The sequence below is a fragment of the Pteronotus mesoamericanus genome, unplaced genomic scaffold (assembly GCF_021234165.1).
Source record: "Pteronotus mesoamericanus isolate MK-2021 breed Mesoamerican mustached bat unplaced genomic scaffold, CSHL_Meso_final contig_32, whole genome shotgun sequence".
Lineage (NCBI taxonomy): Eukaryota > Metazoa > Chordata > Mammalia > Chiroptera > Mormoopidae > Pteronotus > Pteronotus mesoamericanus.
In genome coordinates this window covers 896,155-917,326 of record NW_026555134.1, presented here as the reverse complement: position 1 = coordinate 917,326, position 21,172 = coordinate 896,155, and the positions used below count along the sequence as shown (strand labels likewise).

At 35.7% G+C, this 21,172-nt stretch overlaps 1 protein-coding gene across 1 annotated transcript; it reads left to right on the top strand.

Moving 5' to 3' along the window:
- Positions 1 to 5,065: 5,065 nt before the first annotated feature.
- On the top strand, positions 5,066 to 18,858 carry PBK (PDZ binding kinase). The gene is made up of 7 exons (XM_054575918.1): positions 5,066 to 5,123; positions 9,134 to 9,227; positions 13,147 to 13,289; positions 13,832 to 14,001; positions 15,059 to 15,188; positions 17,995 to 18,168; positions 18,659 to 18,858. Exons 1-7 carry the CDS (start codon positions 5,066 to 5,068, stop codon positions 18,856 to 18,858), a joined length of 969 nt encoding a protein of 322 aa, XP_054431893.1.
- The last annotated feature ends 2,314 nt before the right edge of the window (positions 18,859 to 21,172 follow it).

Genomic DNA, 21,172 nt, shown 5'->3' with positions numbered 1-21,172 from the left:
AATTTTTTCCCCTTGAATTTGAGGAGGAGCCCTGAAGGATTTCAAGCAGGCAAGTGACCTGACCAGATTACATTTCAGAGAGATTAACCAGGCAGCACTGTGGCAGTCACTGAAGGAGAGGAATGACCAGTGCCAGGGGCACAACTTCGAAGGCCATTGATGTCATCAATGGTGAAATGTGAGAATTTATGGTCCAAAGCAGAGGAAGATGGGGTGGGGAGGAGGAAAGAGGTTTTAGAGATGCATGAGGAAGAACCCTGGATGGGTGGAGGAAAGGGAAGCTCCTGGCTCATGCCCTGAAATAGATGGAGGTTCTAGCCACTAAAACTGAGACCTAGAAGAGAAGCATGATTGGTGGATGAAGAGGTGGGGGGCGTGTACTCAGGCAGCCTCAGCTGTGGCCCCAGTGGCTTCAGGATGCCTGAGCAGCACCTTACGGACATGGTGAGTTGGCTGATTGGATACGCAAATGTAACAAGATGAGATTTTTGAAATTTTCATTTTTTTCTTTCTCGTCCTGAAACGTTCTCACCATCCTTCTAGCCAATCAGCAACATATATATATATCCTCAAAGAGAATTTAAATGTAATAGCAGTAGAAAAGAAGGGAAATGTTAATATTCTTTTTCCCTGTTCAAAATAGAGACCTGCAAGTTAAAAGGGGAAGCCTTAAATGGAGCAGCAGTTGGAGTCTGTGCCATAAAAAGGTGATGATACATATGTCCCTTGGATGCACAACCAGCCAAGAGTGAGATGTGGAGTTCGGGGCTTAAGCCAAGGAATCCAGGCCATTTACACACTGAGAGAAATAACTGATCCAGGGTGGAAGCTATTTCCCATGACAACTAACTGGTATGCAAGATTTTGGGATTAATGATCACATTTCACTAACATTAAGCTTGTGGAGTTTTGATGTTTCTGCGAATAATCTCTGGAGGTACTTTTATGGTTACAAGATGGGGAACAGAATGGTTATGAGTATGTTTTTACCCCAGGGCCTTCATTCTTGTGAATATTTTCTGCCTCATCTCACACCTGTGTCAATATCCTCATCTCCTTAGAGTTTCTTTTCACAAGCAGTGGTTAATTAAGAAGCTCTTGGTCTCTGGCTTTAGGTAGGATTTTAGTAGCCAGTAAAAATAGAAAATAGAAGGTTTGTAAAAAATGTAGGACTTAATAAAACGTATAGAAAATTACAAATATTTTTTATAAGATGGTGAGGTCTATGTTATGCCTCCACAAAAAATTACAATGAGAATAGATTGAAGGTGTAATGTGACCATCTATACTTAGGAGAGGGTGACCAAAAAGGGGAAGGCTCTGGAGATGGAGAGGGTGTGTGTGTGTGTGTGTGTGTGTGTGTGTGTGTGTATGTCTGCCTGCCCACCTGTGTGTGCATAAGATGGAAGCTATTTTGAGCACATTTGTTAAAGAAGAAGTCTAAGCTCAACAGGGGTTCAAATCCTGACTCTACTATTTATTAGCTCTGCGACTTCAGGCAAATTAGTTAACCTCTCCGTGCCATAGTTTCCTCGTTTGAAAAGTGAGGTATATGATCATAACAGCATACATCAAGGTCTCTTTTGTATTGTGAAGTGTGAGTGTGTTTCTTCTTAAGGCACTCCTCCATCCCTCCCCACTGCCTCCACCCCACAGAGTCCAAGTTCCTCCTAAGCAGGAGGGAGTTCTGGCTTAATTGCCGTTGTGTCTCTTGTATTAACTGATAGAGTATTTCCTACGTAGTGGGCATTCAATACACTCTTGGAACGTGGTAGGTGCTTGTAGGGTAAGTGGAGGCAGTCTGGCTTCCTCACGCATATAGGAGGCAGCTTCTCACAACCTTGAAGGAGTCTGATGAAGCAGTGTTCCCATGGCCTTGTGCCTGGGTGCGATAAACTGCCCCGTTGCCTTGAGTAGGCTCACATGCGCAGCTCATGCTAGGTTACTTGACATTCTGGCTGCAGCCGGCTTTGTTTGGGGCTCATACTTAAAGAGTAAGAGCTTTGGAGGAGGGAGGGAGTCGGGCGCTGACGAAGACACGGGCTTGTGGCCTGTGTGCCTCTTCCGAAACAAAGGCATGTCAAACATCCCCACGGCTCCACACATCTTCTTCTATCTACCTGAGTCTTGAGTGGACCTGCACAGCCTAGGGAGGCTGCAACACAGTGCTCTATAAATACTTGTTGAATAAATGAACAAATGTTGAACTGAATGTGGTAATTACATGTCAGCAGAATTTCCAAATATCTATTTTTCTTCTTAGCCAAAAATGATTGCTACTCTAGGCTAATGCATTTTTTTAATTATGTTTCAAGGCCAAATAACTGTGTAGTAAAAATTTATACGATAATCATTACACATTCTTAGTAGAGTATTTGTAATTAGGGAGGAATTTCAGCCTTAAATACAGGCACATTCCTTTAAACCAGATTGTTCCTTTAAAAGCCTGGCAGCGGCTATTAAAAAGGTTTGTTATTTCCTGAGCTTCTCTTCCTTTTATGTGACTTCAAAGCATCTCTATTTGGTGATAAAATAGAATCAGTAAGAAAACCAAAAAGAAGGGCGGATACGACTAGTTTTGTCCTTCGCGACACCCCGTAGTTCGCGGCTGACGCTAGGGCGGCGCGCGCTTTTGAAAACGAGGATTCCAGTAGCAAAGACAGTTGGAGAGTGTTTTGGTGTGCTGGTTAGACGTTGTGGTGGCCGGCGGATCTTCCTGAGGGCCACTCGGGACCAGTTTTCAAGACATTCTTGGCCAGGACCTCTCGCCAACCGGATTTTTTTCTCCCTAGAGTGTGACTGCTGCGCCCCACGGCTTTGGTAAGGGGAGCTTTTCTCGGGCCGTTGACTGCTCGCTGCTCTGAGTGCGGGGGTTGAGCACACACAGTCCCTTCCTCCACCCTCGACCCTCCCGGCCCTGGCCGAGGTCTCTGCGTTTACTTTCGTAAAAAGCTCTAGTCCTCGAAGGAAAGTTGAAGTCGTTGGAAATAAAGCGTTAAACCGGGAATTGTCCTAGGATTCATCGTTGCGACCCAAACTCGAGTATGCATCTGAATCACGGGGTAGGGTGAGGATTTCGGTGAAAGGAATTGCTCTATCTCTAAGTGAATCTTGACAGTCCGTACTTGTAATGGAAGCGTCATAGGAGAATGCGATGGTTAGACAGGTTTGGGAACTCCTGATCTAGCAAGCTGTCATTGTTTTATTGTACAAAGGGCGTTAACTTACGGAATCCAAGGGGCCCGGACGAGACCTCGAGCTTCAGGCATATCTTAGTTGGGCACCAGATCCGAGCACGGGGGCTTGCACCTGGTGGAAACAGTTCATTACTTCAGCCCAGCGAGTCTCAGTTTCAATTCTTATGGGAGGCTAGAACTGGTAAAAGATTTCTGGTGGGAATGGAGGCGGTTGGGGGTTTAGAAAGGAGCGAGAAGCACAGTTCCCTACTTTGACACTCAACTAATGTTGCTTCCAGTGCTCAGGTGAGCTGACTGCGCAGGTGGAAGAAAGATTTTAACAACCAGCCCCTCTGTAAACTCTTGGATTAGGGATTAGGGAACGGACAGTCTGTGCCTTTACCCTTCAGGAGCCTACTGAGGGTTGTCAGGTGAAAAGGATCTTAGAAATAACCTAATCAGAACTTTCACTTTCTATAAATTCTGTGTTTTTCCTCTATTTTTTCCTTTTTCTCAATTATCTTTTTCTCTAGTTCTTTTGTTTTTCCTTTTTTACGGGCTGTCTGCACCTTAGCTTTGCCAGTAGTGTATGTATTTGTTTAGTCGAAGGGTGGGTTAGAAGTTCATGAAAAGGGGATCTTCAGTGGTCTCAATAAAGGCAAATCTGACTGAGGACAATGGTGATTGTGCCTACAGTTAAAACAATGAACACACTTCTTATTGGAAAATTAAAGCTGGGCCTTTGAGATGATTTCTTTGTTCTTGGCACAGATTTTTAAAGATGATACTTATTAAGGCCTCTATAAAAAATTACACGTTCTCTGCTTCCAAGTTAGACAAACCAAATGAGCTTATAGACATGTAGGAACAGTTTGTGGGTTCCTAAATAAATAACTCAATGTGAAACCTAACTTTTTTTTAAAAGAAAAAGTAAAAGATTTTTTTGTAAATTAAGAACTATGCTATGGAAGAAATAAAATACTGCTTGCATGTTATGTGCAGTATGTGCATTTTCTTTGCATAGACAATTTTTGTAATTGCTTATTGAGATATAATTCACATAGCATACCTCTGAAAGTACATAATTCAGTGATATATTCAAGTCTAGATTTGAATATATTAAACTACCTAATTTAGAACATTTATACTACTACCTAATTTAGAACATTTTCATTGCCCCCAAAAGAACCCCCACACCCACTGGCTGCTGCTCCCCATCCTCCTTTTCCCCCAGCCCCTGGCAGCTGCTAATCTATTTTCTGTCTGAGTTTGCCCATTCTGGATATTTCATGTAAATGGAATTAAATATGTGTTGTCTTGTGTCTGGCTACTTCTGCTTAGCATAATGCTTTCAAGGTTCATTTATATTATTGTATATATCAGTTTATTATTCCTTTTTATGACTGAAAAATAATCCTATTGTATAGAGTGTATTTTGTTGAATAATATTCTGTCATCATCTGATGGATATTTCTGATTCCTCTTTTTGGCTATTATGAATAATGCTGCTTGCATAGACAGTTTCTTTAAAGGGTATAAAAAAACCCGTTAACTATTTCCAGGAAGTGTGAGAAGGAGACTTACTCTTTATCTTTTTGTACTAGGTGATTTTTTTTAACCAAGTGCATATATTTTTAATTAAGACCCTTAAAATCCCAATTACTATAGTATGGTCTGGGGTATAATACCTCTGAATTTCAGTTCTCTTATTGTAAATAAATTTGGACTAAATATGTGTCATGGTCTTTTTCAGTTCTCAAATTTTATGCTTATATGATAAAATGAGTGATAGTATTATAGGAAGTTGGGGTTTTTTTGTGTTATATTCTTTATTACTGCAGTGTAATTTTTAATTTATTTTTGTCATAAGACCTACAGTGATTACTACGATGGACGAGGTCAATAATTTCAAGACACCTAGCAAATTATCTGAAAAAAGAAAATCTGGTAAGATATAAAAACTTTCCTCATTGTTATTGCTATTAGAACTGTCTTATTATTGTAGTTTGATGCTTTATCATAGACAATTTTAGAGTAAGTCCTCTTTATAACGTTGATTTTAACAAATTAGGCTTTTTTTATAGGCCAGGATATAGTTATTTGTGAGCTAACTTTTTTGACGTTTTAACAGATTTGGAGGTTCTTTCTAGTGAAGAATCAACTTAACTTGAACCATTAAGGAACTCCTTATGTTTTCATCCTCTCAAATGTGCATTGCTCTTGTGAGGGAAAAATATTTTTTAAGGCAATTCAAAGGACAAAGGATAATCCTCTCAACAAATAAAAACAATTGGATATTAATATGCAAATTAACCCTAATCTCACCTACAGGCAAAATGGATCAAAATTATAAAATTTCTTGAAGTTAACAGGAGAAAATCTTATGTCATTCATTTCTAATATATAGATTTTTGTATAGTGACCTGGCATCCTGCAAACATACTAAACTCACTCATTCTAGTAGTTCTTTTGTAGTTGCGTAGGATATTGTCCATTGTACATAGTTGGTAATGCTGTAATAAAGACAGTTACTTTTGTTTCCTCATCTGTATTACTTTATTTCTTTTTTCATTCCTTATGGCACTGTTTCCAGCATATTTTTTAATAGAAGAGGTGTGAGTAGATATCCTTGCCTTGTTCACATGAAGTACAATATTAGATGTAGGGTTTTTTTTAATTGTTCTGTTTTTTTTGTAATAGACTGTTTTTAGAGTAGTTAGATTCATAGCAACATTGAGTGGAAGGTACAGAGATTTCCCATACACTCCCTTCCCTCACACAGGCATAACTCCTCCCAGTCAACATTCCCAACAGAGTAGATGCAGGTTTTTCAGAGATGCCCTTTATGAGGTTGATAATCAGGAACTTTTCTTTAATTCCTGATTATTATTATTACTATCATGAATGTGAGTTTAACTTTGTCAAGAGTTTTTTTCAGAATCTTTTGGGATAGTTTTCTTTTTCAGTCTGTAGATATGGTAAAATAAATTGTTAATTTTCAAATGTTAAACCAACCTTTCACTCCTGGTTGATAAAGTACATTTGGTCATGATGTATTTTCTATATTGCTTGATTCAGTTTGCTAATATTTTCTGTGTTTATGAGGGATATTGGACTGTAGCTGGGGGGATTTTTGGAATGTCTAATTTTGGTATCAGGGTATTCTGTATTTGTAAAGTAAGATGGGAAATAGTTCCTTTTCTTGAAAAGCATGTGTGGAATTGATAGTATTTATTCCTCTGCTGGTAGAACTCACCAGTAAAGCCATGTGGTCCTAGAGTCCTCTTAGTAGGAAGATTTAACTGTGACTTGACTGTTAATAAGTATTGGGCTATTCAAGTTATCTCTTTCTTCTTGTGTAAGCTTTATTAGTGTTTTTCAGGGAATTTTTCCATTACTTCTAAGTTGTCAAATTTATTGGCATAAAGTTATTTATGATATACTCTTATTGCCCTTCTAATGTCAGTAGGATCTGTGGTGATACTTCCTTTTGATTTCTGGTACTGGTGTTTTATTTTCTTCCTTGATCTGTCAGATTTGTTTTATCTATCTTGGTGAATGTTTCATGCACTTGAAAAATATTTTCTGCCATTGTTCGGTGCAGAGTGCCATAAATACAGTTAGGCCAGTGGTTGACTTCTTTATGTTGTTTTGTTCAGCTCTTCTGTATCCCTACTCATTTTCTGTCTGTTCTGTCACTGAGAGAGGTGTATCTCCAACTGCAGTTACAGATTTATCTACTTTTTTTCTTTCAGTTCTATCACTTTTTGCTTTGTGTATTTCGAAGCTTGTTACTAAGTACATATACATTTTGGAATTTTTTTTTAAATGAATTTACCCCTTTACTGTTATGAATTGTTTTTCTTTATCTGGTGTTGCACTCTCTTTTTAAAGTTCACTTTATGTAATATTGAGCCACTCCAGTTTGATTAGTGTTTGAATATTACGTTTCATAACCCTTTTAACCTATTTGTGTCTTTATGTTTAAGGTAGGTTTATTATACAGCATGTAATTAGACCTTGTTTTATTTTTACCTACTTTGCCAACTTTTGCCTTTGATTGGACTGTTTAGCCACTGACCACATATGGTGACTTAAGTTTAGGTTCAAGGGAATTAAAGTTAAATAAAATTGCAAACTTAGTTTCTCAGTTTTCCTAGCCATATTTCAAGTGCTTGGGAACCATATGTGGCTAGTGGCAGCTGCACTGGACAGCAGATAGAGAATATTTCCATCATGACAGAAAGTTCTATTGGATGACACTGTTTAGACCATTTACATTTGGTGTAATTCTCTACGGTTGGATTTAAATCTATTATTTTTCCATTGTCCCATAGCAGATTGGTGATTTCCTTATTTTTTCCTAATATTTTCTCTGTGCTTTATTTTTGGTATTTTTTGTTGATTTGTCTTAAAATTTTAGTGATCTTTTGCTCTATGATGGTGTTATTCTTATCCCTTGTGTTTTTTCATTTCTTTAAGTACCATTAGTATCTTTTTTACTACTCTGTCTTGTCTTGTTATGCTCACATTTTCCTTTACATTATTGAGAATATTTTTAAAGATTTCTATCTTAAGGCGTTTATCTGCTACTTCTACATTACAACACTGTCATTTTATGGCCTGCTTCTCTTGATTTATTTTTCACCTGGAGTAGGTCATATTTTCTTGCTTCTTTCATACCTGGTATTTTTTTTTCTTTTTATTGGTGGTGAGACATTTTACATTGTTGAGTGCTGAACTTTGTTAAATTCCTTTGAAGGGTGTGTGATTATTTTGTTGTGCTCCACCTGCAGTAAAGTTTTCTGCACATGAACTTGTTTCTTTTGAGGCTTGCTTTTAGGCTTTGTACTAAACTTTTCCCTTGGGCTAAAATTTAGCTGTACTAAATGCTAAGTCATGACCCTTTAGAGGATTTTACTCAGTGCCCTGTGTGTTACAGGGTTATCACACTGGCTGGTGGTAAGTGACTGTTCCTAGACCTGTGTGATCGCCATGACGATTTAGCCCACTACTTGGGTTTGGTAGTTTCCCCAACCCTGGGGAGTCGTGTCCATTGTATGTGCAGAAAGTACTTAGGTGTTTAAAGGAAGACCTCTTTGCAGATCTCTGGAGCTTTCTCTCTGATTTTGTGGCTCCCTCTTTAGTTCCGTGCTCCATAAATTCTAGCTAAGTAGGTCTTCTTGACCTTCGGTCTCCACCTCCTAAGTTTGACAAGACCTCTAAGCTGTTTTCCTTTGTGCTGTGGCCTGGAAACTGCCTTTAAGGGGTAAGTTAGGGCAGTGATAGGGCTCACCTCATTTGTTTCTCTTTAAGATCACAGTCCTGCCCTGCCCATTGTCGGGTATATGAAAATGTTATATTTTGTCGAGTTTTCTAAATGGAAATTCCAGGAGCAGTTTTTCATTAGCAAAACGGCTCGTCTGTCTCATTTTTTATGACTGTATAATGCTCTGTAATATAAATGTAATTATGACAAATGATGATTACTTAGACTTTTTTTGTTTTCTGCAGCCACAAAAGTGAATCCCGACATTCAAATATATATGCTTGCTTGCATGTGTATGTACGTCATCTTGGGCACATGATGTACTGTAGGTGTTAGCAAACTCTTTGCAAAGGACTAGATAGTAAATAGTTTAGGCTTTGTGGGCCAAGTAGGGACACTATTGAATATTCTTTTTTACCCACTTTTTTCAACCCATTAAAAAGCAATTTTTAATTTGTGGGCCATATAAAAACAAGCTATTTGCTGACCCATACTTCAGTGTTACTGTAAGACAGAGCTCCAAAAGTAGACTTGGTCAAGGGGTCTCCATTTAAAATTAGGACAGATAGTATCAAATTGCTGTCCAAAAGATTATGGCAGTTAATACTCTTAACAATAGTATGTCGCAAATGTTAGAATGTATTTGCAGAGGTCTAACACTTATTTTTTATTTCTCTCTGGCATTTAGCATTATGTTCAACTCCATGTATAAATATTCCTGCCTCCCCGTTTATGCAGAAGCTTGGCTATGGCACAGGGGTGAATGTCTACCTTATGAAAAGGTGAGTAAAAGATTTTAGATTAACCTTTTGACATGGAACAGGAGTTCCACTGTACTTGGAGACAAAGGAATATGAACATTCAAATATTTAGATTTGAGATATGTTCCTGATCCTATCTGACTGCTATATTTCAGTCTTTGAACCTTTTATAACTCTACCAGAGCTCTGCCTGGTATACTTTTCATCCAGCTTTCTCCTGATGGATTATTAAAGAGCAGTAATTTACTGTGTAACTGTTCCTTAGCTTGTATGGGAAGGGAAAGGGAATCAGCCTGACCAACACAGCATGTTTTTATGTTTATATTGTTTCTATTATGGATAGACATTCTTTCTTTAATAAAAAACTAATGAAATGAGAGTAACATGGCAATATTATGGAATTGGGTATTGAAGCATTTTTGCAGTCTAAACACGCGTTAGGGTTTGAACCTTCTATTTTTTTAGTGCCTAAAAACTCTTGTTTAAGTTATTTTGAAAAAAAACTCTCATAGGTTCATGGCTAGTCTCATTTTTCTTTCTTGGAAAAATGTCTTTAAATGTAAAGTATGTTGTTAACAAAGTTATATTGTATGTAACTTAATCAAAAAGCTTTGTATGACTGATTATTGAAAAAGAGCAGCTGCTGCCTGATCCTACCCCTCCTCAGCCTGGAATTTTCCCCTCCCGGTAACCTGGAGGTTTCCTTTGCTTCTCTGGTGAAGAGGCTCCTCTGTTTTTCTGTACCTCACGTCTATTTCTTGGTTTATATCTTGGACATCTAGTAGCTCCCTATGAAAAGATACACAGGAGATAAATTTTTGAGAATTATGCATTTCTGAAAATGTTTTCTTTTAACCCTCATACTCGAGTGGCCATTTTTGTTTTTCTGGGCCAGAATTCTCATTTGGCATAATTTTCCTCCAGAATTTTGAGGACATCATTCCATTATCTGGTACCTTGCAGTGTTGCTAGTGTGAATTCTGAAGGCTGTCTGATTGCTGATTCTTTTTTTTTTTAACCCTAAAACTGAGGACATTTTTCATTGCTCTTAGTGAGAGAGGAAGGGGAGGGCAAGAGAGAGGGAGATAAATGTGAGAGGGAAACATTGATCTGTTGCGTCTCATCCTTGCGCTGACCGGTGACTGAACCTGCCGTCTTGGCATTTGCCCTGAGCAGGTGTTGAACCCGTGATCTTTTTAAGTTTACAGGAGGATGCTCCAACCAACTCAGCCACACCAGCCAGGGCTGATTGCTGTTTTCTTTTTGTTACCTGTTTTATATCATCTGTTCCTCCCAATGTTCTGAAACCTCGTATGACCATCTGTTTGTCACTATTGTTTTGAACTTTCAGTGTTGATACATGGGTGTGTGGCCTCTTTGATTCTAAAAATTCCTGTTCTTAAATTTTTAGGAAGTTATTTTAAAAATTACTGCATTGATTATTTTCACCCCTGTTTTACTGTTCTTTATGTGGAACTCCTATTATTTGGATGTTGCACTTACTGAATGAATCTCTGGGTTTTTTTCTTGATTTTCCTTTTCTCTTTGTCCTGTGTTCTGGGAGATTTTTCCAACCTCCTCTTCTAATACTTCAGTTGAGTTTTTCATTTTTGTCAATATTGTTTTTAATTAATTACCTGAAAGTTATCCTTTTTAAAGTGGCATCTCAAGTCTTTTGGGAGTGCTGGGAATGTTCTCTGTTGATCTGGATGGTAGCAACACAGGTGTATGCACATACAAAAACTCATTGACCAGTTAATATGCACGTGGTCATGAATTACTGTGTTCCTATCTGGTTCACAGATATTCCGCTTTGCCAGTAAACCTCGAGCTAACGACCCTCTGCTTTAGCCCCCTTTAAAGCTAGTTTTCAGTCTTGAAAGAGGATAGGAAATGAGCAACTGTCTAGTGATACAGGATCAGGGAGGTACCTAGGTAGGAATCCACCTGCTTTTGGAATAACTTTCAAGAAGTTCATTGGTCTTGTTAAGTCATTTACTTTCATATGCTTTCCAGCTTGCAAAGGTTTGTTGCTATTGTTTCTTCTTTGTTATTTCCATCCTTGTTGGTGGGTATGTGTCTGAAAATATCCATGTGCTTTTATTTTAGTGAGGCTTGAGAGGGATCAAAATTATGTGTGTATGTTTAAGCTATCATTTTGATCTAAAAGTATAATTTTAGTGTTAAATCAGGTTTGCATCTCTAGATTAAATCTAGTATACTACAATAGTTTTGATGTATTGCTTTTTAAATATGCAACTTGCTGTGTTTAGAATTTTTGCATCTATGATATAACTGAAATTGGCCTGTGATTTTCCTTTTACTGCTGTTTCTCTTTGATTTTTTAAAAATAAGGTTATACTAGATTTTTAGGTGTTTTCCTTTCCATTCCTTAACAAGTTGAATGGTAGTTTCCTTGAAAGTTTAGTAAACTCACCTGAAAAGTTAATTTAGGCTTTGCATTTCTTGTGGGAAGATTTTAAACTCCTGATTAAATTTCTTCTTTCATCAGTTTTCTTAGATTTTTTCTAAGAATTTGACCATTTTGTCTTTTAAATTTACTGGCTAAAAATTTTAGTATTTATTCGCTTATATTTTTAAATATTTGCTGTGTCTCTAGTGATGTCCCCATTTTTTATTGTAATATTATTTGTACCTCCTTTAATTTTTTTCCTTGTGCAATCTGATCAGAAATCTGTCTCCTTTATTAGCCTTTTCAATAACTCAGCCTTTAGCTTGACAAAGTATTTTATTCATGTTTCATAAATATGTATTTTTGTCATTCCATATGTTAATGGGAAAGGTAAAGATTTATTTGGTCACTGAATTCTAAACATTCGAGGGTTGTGGGTACCCCTTAGAAACTGAAAAATATATTTTCATAATAAAATGACACGAAAGAGGTTATCCGCAAATGCTGCTGTTATTAAAACTGGAAGGGTAAGAATAGTTCAGATAAATGTATAGATGATAGATGTAGATCTATTAAGAAATCTAGTGATCCTTTGAGTACATGTTTTTTGATTTTCTTTTTTAGAAAAAGGTCTTGCAATAATAGAGCTATGCTTGTATGTGGTATACAAAGCTAAATGGATTTTTGGTTCAATCTATTATGATCTTATAAACTTTAACTTTTGAGGCTGTTTACTAACTTTTGTACCTATATGCTTTATATACTTTGCTTTCATAATTTGCTGTACTCATAAATAAATGGCTACCTTGTTAAGTAAACCTTTCTCTTACTTTGTTATACTCGTTTGTTTATTTATTTAGGTCTTAAAACATTTACACTTTTAAGTATTAAGATGGCTGGTCTTCCTAGAAAATAGACAACTTACATTATTTTTTCTTACTTATATCTTTATTATTATTGCCTTAACTCCTGTTTTTGAGTATGCAGTGAAAGGTATAAGATGGATTGGTTAGTGGAAAGTCACAGTATTTGTTGGTGAAGAACAGTCTGCTGTTCTTTGGATGATTACATATGTGCCAAATATTTCTTGTATGTCTCTTCTTTAAATTGTTTCTTGGAGATTAGTGTTTATTACTTTAGCATTCTAGAATTCGTCTCTGATACATATAGTTAAATGTTTGATAATTAGTTGGTAGTGCGACATGCTTGAATAGAAAAATTTTTAAAAAGTAATTGTGAAGTTTAAAATTTACAACATTCCATCTTTTTCTTTCTTGTTCTCTTTTTATCCCCTCCCTTCCAGCAATAGATATCAGACTATTCTTGTAATCAATAGATATGTCAGCTATTTATATCAATTAAAAAGGAAATGTAGCAGAGGTATTGGTAGTATAAAATTTGTAAATATTTTTTTAAAAAACAACAAATTATCAAGTCCTTTTCAAAATTTGGAAGCTCTTATTAGTCATTTGAAATGTATTATGGTTATTAATCTTTATACATTATGATTAATTTTTTCTTCTTAAGATCTCCAAGAGGCTTGTCTTACTCTCCTTGGGCGGTGAAAAAGATTAATTCTAAATGTAATGGTCATTATCAAAGTATGTATCAAAAGAGACTAACTGACGAGGCTAAGATTTTGAAAAGCCTTCACCATCCGAATATTATAGGTAAGTTTAAATTTATTTGGTAGTAGTATCTGGTTTATTACTCTCTCAGAAACAGTTTATACAATTTCTTAACCAGTTTCAGTAATAAAAGTGAAAAGGATGGTGATTGGTAAGAATCAAATTAATATGAACATTCTAAAATAAATATTAGTGTATAATATTCTTAGATGCTTAAGTATATGCTTAAAACTTCATGGGAATAGTTACAGTCATGATGCTGGTATTATGGAGAATTCAGGAGTATAAAATGATCTTCATTTAGATAATTTCCTTGTTTTCATTTTTTAGTATAAGTAGGGCTCGTGAACCATTATATTTAGGAAAGCATAAAATACTTTAAAATATCGGTTTGTGATACTATTTGCAAATACTGATGGCATTTTAAATTAGATATATTGAATTAGTTGTATAAATAATAGCTGTTTCACTGTGTATTTGTCAGTGTTAACCCAGGTCCATTTTCAGTTGCAGCACTATAAAAAACTCAAGAACTGTTTGGTGTTCTTTCCCATTCTAGTAAGAAAATGTCATGTTTCTTAAAGGTTATCGTGCTTTCACTGAAGCCAGTGATGGTAGTCTGTGTCTGGCTATGGAATACGGAGGTGAAAAGTCTCTAAATGACTTAATAGAAGAACGAAATAAAGACAGCCAAGGTCCGTTTCCAGCGGCCATAATTTTAAAAGTTGCTTTGAACATGGCAAGAGGGTTAAAGGTAACTATGCCATTATATTTTACATGACTTTTATGGAACATTAAAAAAGGTAAATACTTTATATACCTAATTATATGGTAGGATTCCCCCTCTCTCCCAACTGCCCCACAAAAAGGGGTTGCCTTAAATGAAAGTTGCCTTATGGAATCTTTTATATTGCAGACTGCACTATTTTCTTATTTTGATCAACAAAGGCGACTGTTTGAGGCCTTTGCATAGCCTGAAATAACCCAAGTCAGGTAGTTTTGCTTACAGAAGATCCCATGTTAGATTTAGTTATAAAAGGATGAAATTTAACATTAATTTACTGATTATTCCTGGGAGTAGCCTCAGCACCCATTGATGTAAACAAGTTTCTTAAAGATTGCTTTGTGGGATAAGTTTTGAGCATCAAGACTAGTCATCTACAGGTCAAAAGAGAAAAAAGCTCTCACTTTGATGCAAATAAATTATTGCGCCTTTGGATGGACACAGTGTTAGAAGTGAAAAGAATTCTATATCCCAAATAACTTAAACAGAAGTAATGATGGCGCTTAGAAAACTGTTGGTTGACTCAAAAGCAGATCATGGAATGTAACTGCTGTCAAAGTTAGAAGCTGAGTTGAAATAAAATTGATTCATGAAATGTGAAACTGGTAAATGGCAATATTTCTAAATATGTATATATTTTAATGTCTATAAAAAAATCAAATGGATAGGGTAAATTAAATCAACAATTTAAATTATTTAATAAAAAATTAAAAATATATAGTAGAATTAATAAATTATGTTATAAATATATTCAAGCATAAACATATTCAAGCATATTCTCTTTTTAGGCAACATTTAAATTAAGCTCAGTGAGTGTTTCATGTTATATTCAAGAATTGTCTCTGCGTCATTTTCAAACCCAATCACATAGTAGATGCTCAGATGCTGATGAGTGAACAGATAACTTTTGTAGGATATTTTTGATTATGGATGAATATCATTAGCAATTCTAAGAAAGGGTTATATATAGAGAGAGATATATAGTTTGTATTTTTGCTCAGATGTGTTAAATTTTTCACTGTTTTAGTATCTGCACCAAGATAAGAAGTTGCTTCATGGAGACATAAAGTCTTCAAATGTTGTAATTAAAGGTGACTTTGAAACAATTAAAATCTGTGATGTAGGAGTCTCTCTACCACTGGATGAAAATATGACAGGTGAGTATTCTAATTTTTTAAATTTGTTTTTATAATTTTAAAATTTCTAATTTTTACATATTTAGATAGATATGTTCACATTCTTCAAAAATCAAAATCCATTAATAAAAATGTATACAATAAAAAGTATTTCTCCTGTCTGTTTCACTCAGCCTCCAGTCCCCTCTCTTGCCATACATACAATATAAATTGTTTTCTTATTAGTAAATATTTTAACTGAAGATAACTTTGGAACTATATCTAACCTAGATTGGGGTTTTTAAGTGGGAGAAGATCTGGGAATAGAAAATAAAATTTTAGTAAGGTTTCATAAAGGAATTTATTTAGTGTCAGTATAGTGACAAGGTTTGGGAAAATGAAAAGAAACTGGAGTGGAAGCAGGAAAGAGGTGCAAGTGAAGGCCAGTCTTCTGCTGTTTGCTCCCTGTCCCACCCCACTCATTCTTCTCACTTTATTATAAATAGTGATCATTCTCTTCTTAGGGATCCTAAGGATCCTAATTTAGGATATGTTCTTAGTGAGAACCAAGAGACAGCCTCAAAAAGAAAGCTTCTGCTTTCAACTATTTAATAAATAACATTTGAATTTTCTTTTTTATATGAATGTTGTTTAGAACATACACACACCTTAATTTCTAGGTAAAGTTAACGTCTACAAGTTGAATTAAAGGAAGAAGTCAAAATATATAAAGAACCCTCAGGCTAAATAACTGCTACAAATTTGAAATTTTGGAAAAGAAAAAAATTTGTTGAAAAGAATAAAAATAAGATTATTAACATAATTTTCTCAATCCTTAATACAGCAAATAGATAAAACTGAGATGTAGAAGATTGAGTAGATAATAAGGTCAATCTCTGCATTAGAATATTTATTAAAATTGACCATATATATTAGGTTACAGAAGAAAACCTGATTATAGAAAGTGGAAATAGCTTAATGGTTGACATTCATTGTCCTCAGTGCTATACATCTAGATATTATAATACAATTGGAAACAAAGAAGCCCAAAAGTTTTAGGAATTTAAAATACTTTTAATTGATTCTTAGTTGGGTTGCTCAAGAAAAAAAGACCACAAATCACAATATTAGGAATGAAAGGGAGGTTATTGCCACAGATTTTACACACATTTAAAGATCAGTAGATCATTACAAATAGCTCTGTGCCAAAAATTTGACAACTTAAACAATTTCCTTGAAAAATACAATTTACTAAAATTGACATAGGAAGAAATAGGAAATCCAAATAGCCGTACGTGAAAGAAACATTCCCCCAGAGAAAACCCAAAACCCAGATGCTTTCACTGTTAATTTCTATCAAATGTTCAAGTAAGAAATGACACTGATTTTACACAATTTTTTTTTTTCAGAAAACAAAAGAGTAGGGACCATTGCCTAATTTGTCCTGAGACCGGCCTAACTCATATCAAAACCTGACAAATACATTATGAAAAAAAATCATAGTCCAATATCCTTCACAAACATAGCTACAAAAATCCTTAACAAAATATTGCAAATTTAATATAACAGTATATAAAAAGGATAGTATATCTGACCTACTAGGCTTTATCCCAGGAAAGAAAAGTTAACATTCAAAAGTCTACACAACTTAGCGTATTAACAGATTTGAAAACTATATAGTCATCTCAATAGATGCAGAAAAATCATGTGACAAAATCCATCTTCCACTTGTGATTTAAAAACAAAAACAAAACTTGCTAAATAAAAATAGAAGGGAAGTTAACTTCAGAAAGGGTATCTACAGGAAAACCCACAGGCAACATTATACTTCAGTGGAGGACCAAGGCAGCATGCGTGCTCTGGCCGGTGTGAATTTACACTGTTCTATAGCCCTAATACCATCATGGAAAGAAAAAAGCCATCAAGATTGGAAAGGAAAGGAAATTGTTCGTATTTACAGATGATGTGATTGTTTATGTAGAAAATCTCAACCTACAGAAGAACTACTAGAATAAATAAGTGATGTTATCTGTTACATAGTACCAAACAGCATCAAATATTTAAGAATAAGTCTTAACAAAAAAGTCAACTAGGTAACTGAACACCATAACACATCACTAAGAGAATTGAATAAAGTGTAAGTAAATGGAGAAAGATCATGACTGTCGCTTGGTAGACTCAATACTGTTCAAGATGTTGATTCTTCCCAAACTGATCTGGAGATTCCACCCAATCCCAATCAGAATTTTAGCTGGCTTTTTCACTGAAATTGAAAAGTTGACTGAAATTTAAATGGAAATGTGAATGGATCAGTGTCATTTCCTGGGCAGAAGCCAATACATGATTAGACCCTTTCCCTTTTCCCTGATTTAGCAATCACAGGAGCATAGAAATGGTACTTCATTCAGCTAATAATGTTGAATAGCATAGTTTGAAAAACGAAGAAGCAGGCACAGAGATTAAATGATCTATCTGCTTAAGGTAACAAAGCTTGAAAATGTCTTTGAACCCAGGCAAGACAGTCTAGCTCCAGATTCTATACTCTTGACATCCACAATCTTTATATTCTTAAAACTTCTAAGAGAATTGCTGTTTCTGTACACCCTTGCCAACTATCCAGCTTTTTGAATATTTATCAGTCTGACAGGGATAAGTAATTCTTATTAATAAGTTGAGTGTATTTTTCATGTTTACTGGCTGTATTTAATAACCTTTAAACTATGTGTCAAATCATTTGTTCCCTCCCCCCTTTTTTTTTTTTCCCCCCAGGGTAGTGGGGAGTGGTTTGCTTGCCTTAATGATTTCCAGTGCTTGCCCTTAAGACCATTTTACCTGTATTTTGTTTCAGTAACTGACCCTGAGGCTTGCTATATTGGCACTGAGCCATGGAAACCCAAGGAAGCTTTGGAGGAGAATGGCATTATCACTGACAAGGCAGACATATTTGCCTTTGGCCTTACTCTGTGGGAAATGATGACTTTATCTATTCCACACATTACTTTTTCAGATGATGATGATGAAGGTATAACTATATTTTTAATGTAAACCCCAGTCTGTATGGTTTGAAGTAAGATTAGTTTATAAAATTTTATTTTATTTTTCTATTAAGTTAATTTTAAAACGAGCAAAGTGTTTGATTTAGTGGCATGAGGTATAAGTTACATTAATACTGATGACTAATTTGGTACCATCTTCATTTAATTTTATACAGTTGAGATGTAGATTAATTCAGAACAGGGAGATAAAAAAATTGAGAAAACTGAGGAGCAAGTTACTTTAAAAACTCCTCCTGCCTGAGATTAGAAAGCTACCCTAGTAAGGGTTCATGACCACGGATTAAATCCATGGCAGTTGCTAATCTACACCATGGCCAGACAATTGAAGAGACTGTGATGTAATGAAAAGCACATTGGATGATGAATTCTTGTTTCAGAAGGGTGAGTTTGAGCAGTCAATAAGTTTTCTTCATGATTTAAAGTGATTTTATTTGTTTCAAACTCCTTCATGAACAGATAAAACTTTTGATGAAAGTGACTTCGATGATGAAGCATACTACGCAGCTTTGGGAACTAGGCCACCAATTAATATGGAAGAACTGGATGAAACATACCAAAAAGTAATTGAGCTCTTCTCTGTATGCACTAATGAAGATCCTAAAGATCGTCCGTCTGCTGCGCACATTGTTGAAGCATTGGAAGTAGATGTCCAGTGAGCTCATACTCATAACTTTCTGAGCTTCAAGTATGGCTCATGTATATAACTGTTCTGTTTACTGTAATACACTTATGTAGTTACTATAACCCATAATTATTAGACTCTTTGAAAGAGGCCTATTTTAGAACTATAGCACCTTGTTAACATTTGAAATACTATTTCTGTTATAAAGATATTTCATGTGATGAGCAGTTGATATAGTGGGTTTCCTATAAAGTTTAAGAAACTATTTTGAGTTTAAGAAGTATTGAAACTTATTAATAGAGATTTAAAATAGCAATATTTGTCTAACTTTAGTTTGGTAGAGTGACCAATACTTTTATTAAGGATCTTAAATATTCTATTTTAATAAATCTATTTAAATTAGCACTTTGCTGAACAAACTATGTCTACATTAGCTTATCTTTTGAAACATTAAACTTTGCTGTTCTGGGCTGATGTACTTATTAAATATGGTCACTTGGAAGCTGAGAGAATATGGCTCAAAAGAGTAGCTCCTTGGGTATTCCTAAACACTCTTAGTTAAGGATTGTCTTGTGCTCCTGGTTCTCCCCAGATATTTGGTCTTTGCTTTTATTTATTAAATCTATTTTCTGTACTGAGATCCCTTTTTTATTTACTAATCTAAATCTTAAGCATTTCACAGTTCTGGTGTAAAAATAATAAAACTCTAATAGGATGATAAGAATAAAAGACACTTTAGTTACCAGAGGATGTACTATCGGTTTTATACTCCATTGATCTGAGTGTTGTCATTAAAGTTGCTGAGTGAATGTGAGTAGGTTTCTCTCTTGGCCTAATTTTGTTAATCTGTAAAATGAGGGTGATTTGGATCAGTAGTTTCTATCTGTGAACCACAGCCCTCCTGGGAATTTTCAGTTATTGAATTGTGCTTGTCAGTCTAAGTGGTATGCCCAGAATTGACTATAGAATTTTAAAAATTACTGTCAAATAGATGATCGAACTGTTGTGCTCTGAACTTTAGCAATTTTAGAATCCACTGGAGGTTCCTTTTTTTTTTTAGAGAGGGGGAGAGAGGGAGAAAAACATTGATGTGCGAGAGAAACATCGATGGTTGCCTCTTGCATGCTTCCAGCTGGGGACCTGACCTGCAACCCAGGTATGTGCCTTCACCAGAAATCAAACCTCTGACCTTTTGGTTTGCAGGACAATGCCCAAATCCACTGAGCCACATCAGTCAGGGCTAGAGGGTTCCTATTATGTGAGATTGTACTGTCAGTGGTACACAGATCATTAACAAGATTATCTTCTATCAAAATATTAATGTGACAGCTCTGGCTGGTGTGGCTCAATGGATTGAGTGTCGGCCTATGAGCCGAAAGGCCGTTGGTTCAATTTCCTGTCGGCACGTGCCTGGGTTGCGGGCCAGATCCCCAGTTGAGGGTGCACAAGAGGCAACCAGTCAATGTTTGCTGTTTCTCTCCCCCTTTCTCTCTCTGTCTCCTCTCTCTAAAAATAAAATCTTTAAAACCTACAAGATGAAATTTTTTTAAAAATGTGACAAGCAATGATCAAAATAAGAGATTTTTAATAATGAAAATATATATACATGTTATTTGTGGGATGTGGCTAAAGATATGCTAATCAAAATTTGTAGTCTTAATATTAGAAAAGTCTGAAGGCCCTGGGGTTTCCATTGCCAGGTCACAAAGCAAGACTTACCCAATCCTTAAAAGCCATGAAACCTGGCATTTACTTGGCCTCTTTATAGATGAGTCCTTTCCAGAATAAGGAGAGTTCATACTGAATTTTGGCTCTGGCACATAAATTTCCCCCACAATCAGCGTATCTAGAGTTTCCAAAAATTCTTGATTTTCCATTTGTACCTCAGACTCATCTCCACTTTCAAAATACTTTCTTAATCATTTAAACCACTCAGAGCTCTCAGTAAATTCAGTGTCATACTCAGGTCCAGCCTTTCAACATCTCAAGCAAAGTTTGCTTTCCAGTGATCATCAGGCTGAGGGGGTCATACCCATGTGTCTGGTCTTCAATCCAGGTTTAGAAATTTTTCCAGTTTTTGTTAGTATTGTGTTCAGGGAAGCAGATTCCTTAACAGCATCCATCACTTGGGTCTCGGTCTTCAAGAATGCAGCTATCGTGGAATGGGACACATCTGACTAGTGAGCAATAACCATTACTGATTTCCCACCTTCGTAGTCCTTCCTTAATCACTTTAAATTTGTTTCCAAGTCAGTCACTCCGGGTGGCCTCTTGGTAATGTTAGCAGTGGATTTTAGATGCTTAGGGGCCATGATGAACAAAGCATGAGATTAAATCAAGAGAAAAGG

Coding starts and splice junctions, on each gene's coding strand:
- PBK (XM_054575918.1), top strand. CDS start 5,066: ATGGACGAGGTCAATAATTTCAAGACACCTAGCAAATTATCTGAAAAA. Junction 14,002..15,058: donor ACATGGCAAGAGGGTTAAAG/GTAACTATGCCA, acceptor TCACTGTTTTAG/TATCTGCACCAAGATAAGAA. Junction 15,189..17,994: donor ACTGGATGAAAATATGACAG/GTGAGTATTCTA, acceptor ATTTTGTTTCAG/TAACTGACCCTGAGGCTTGC.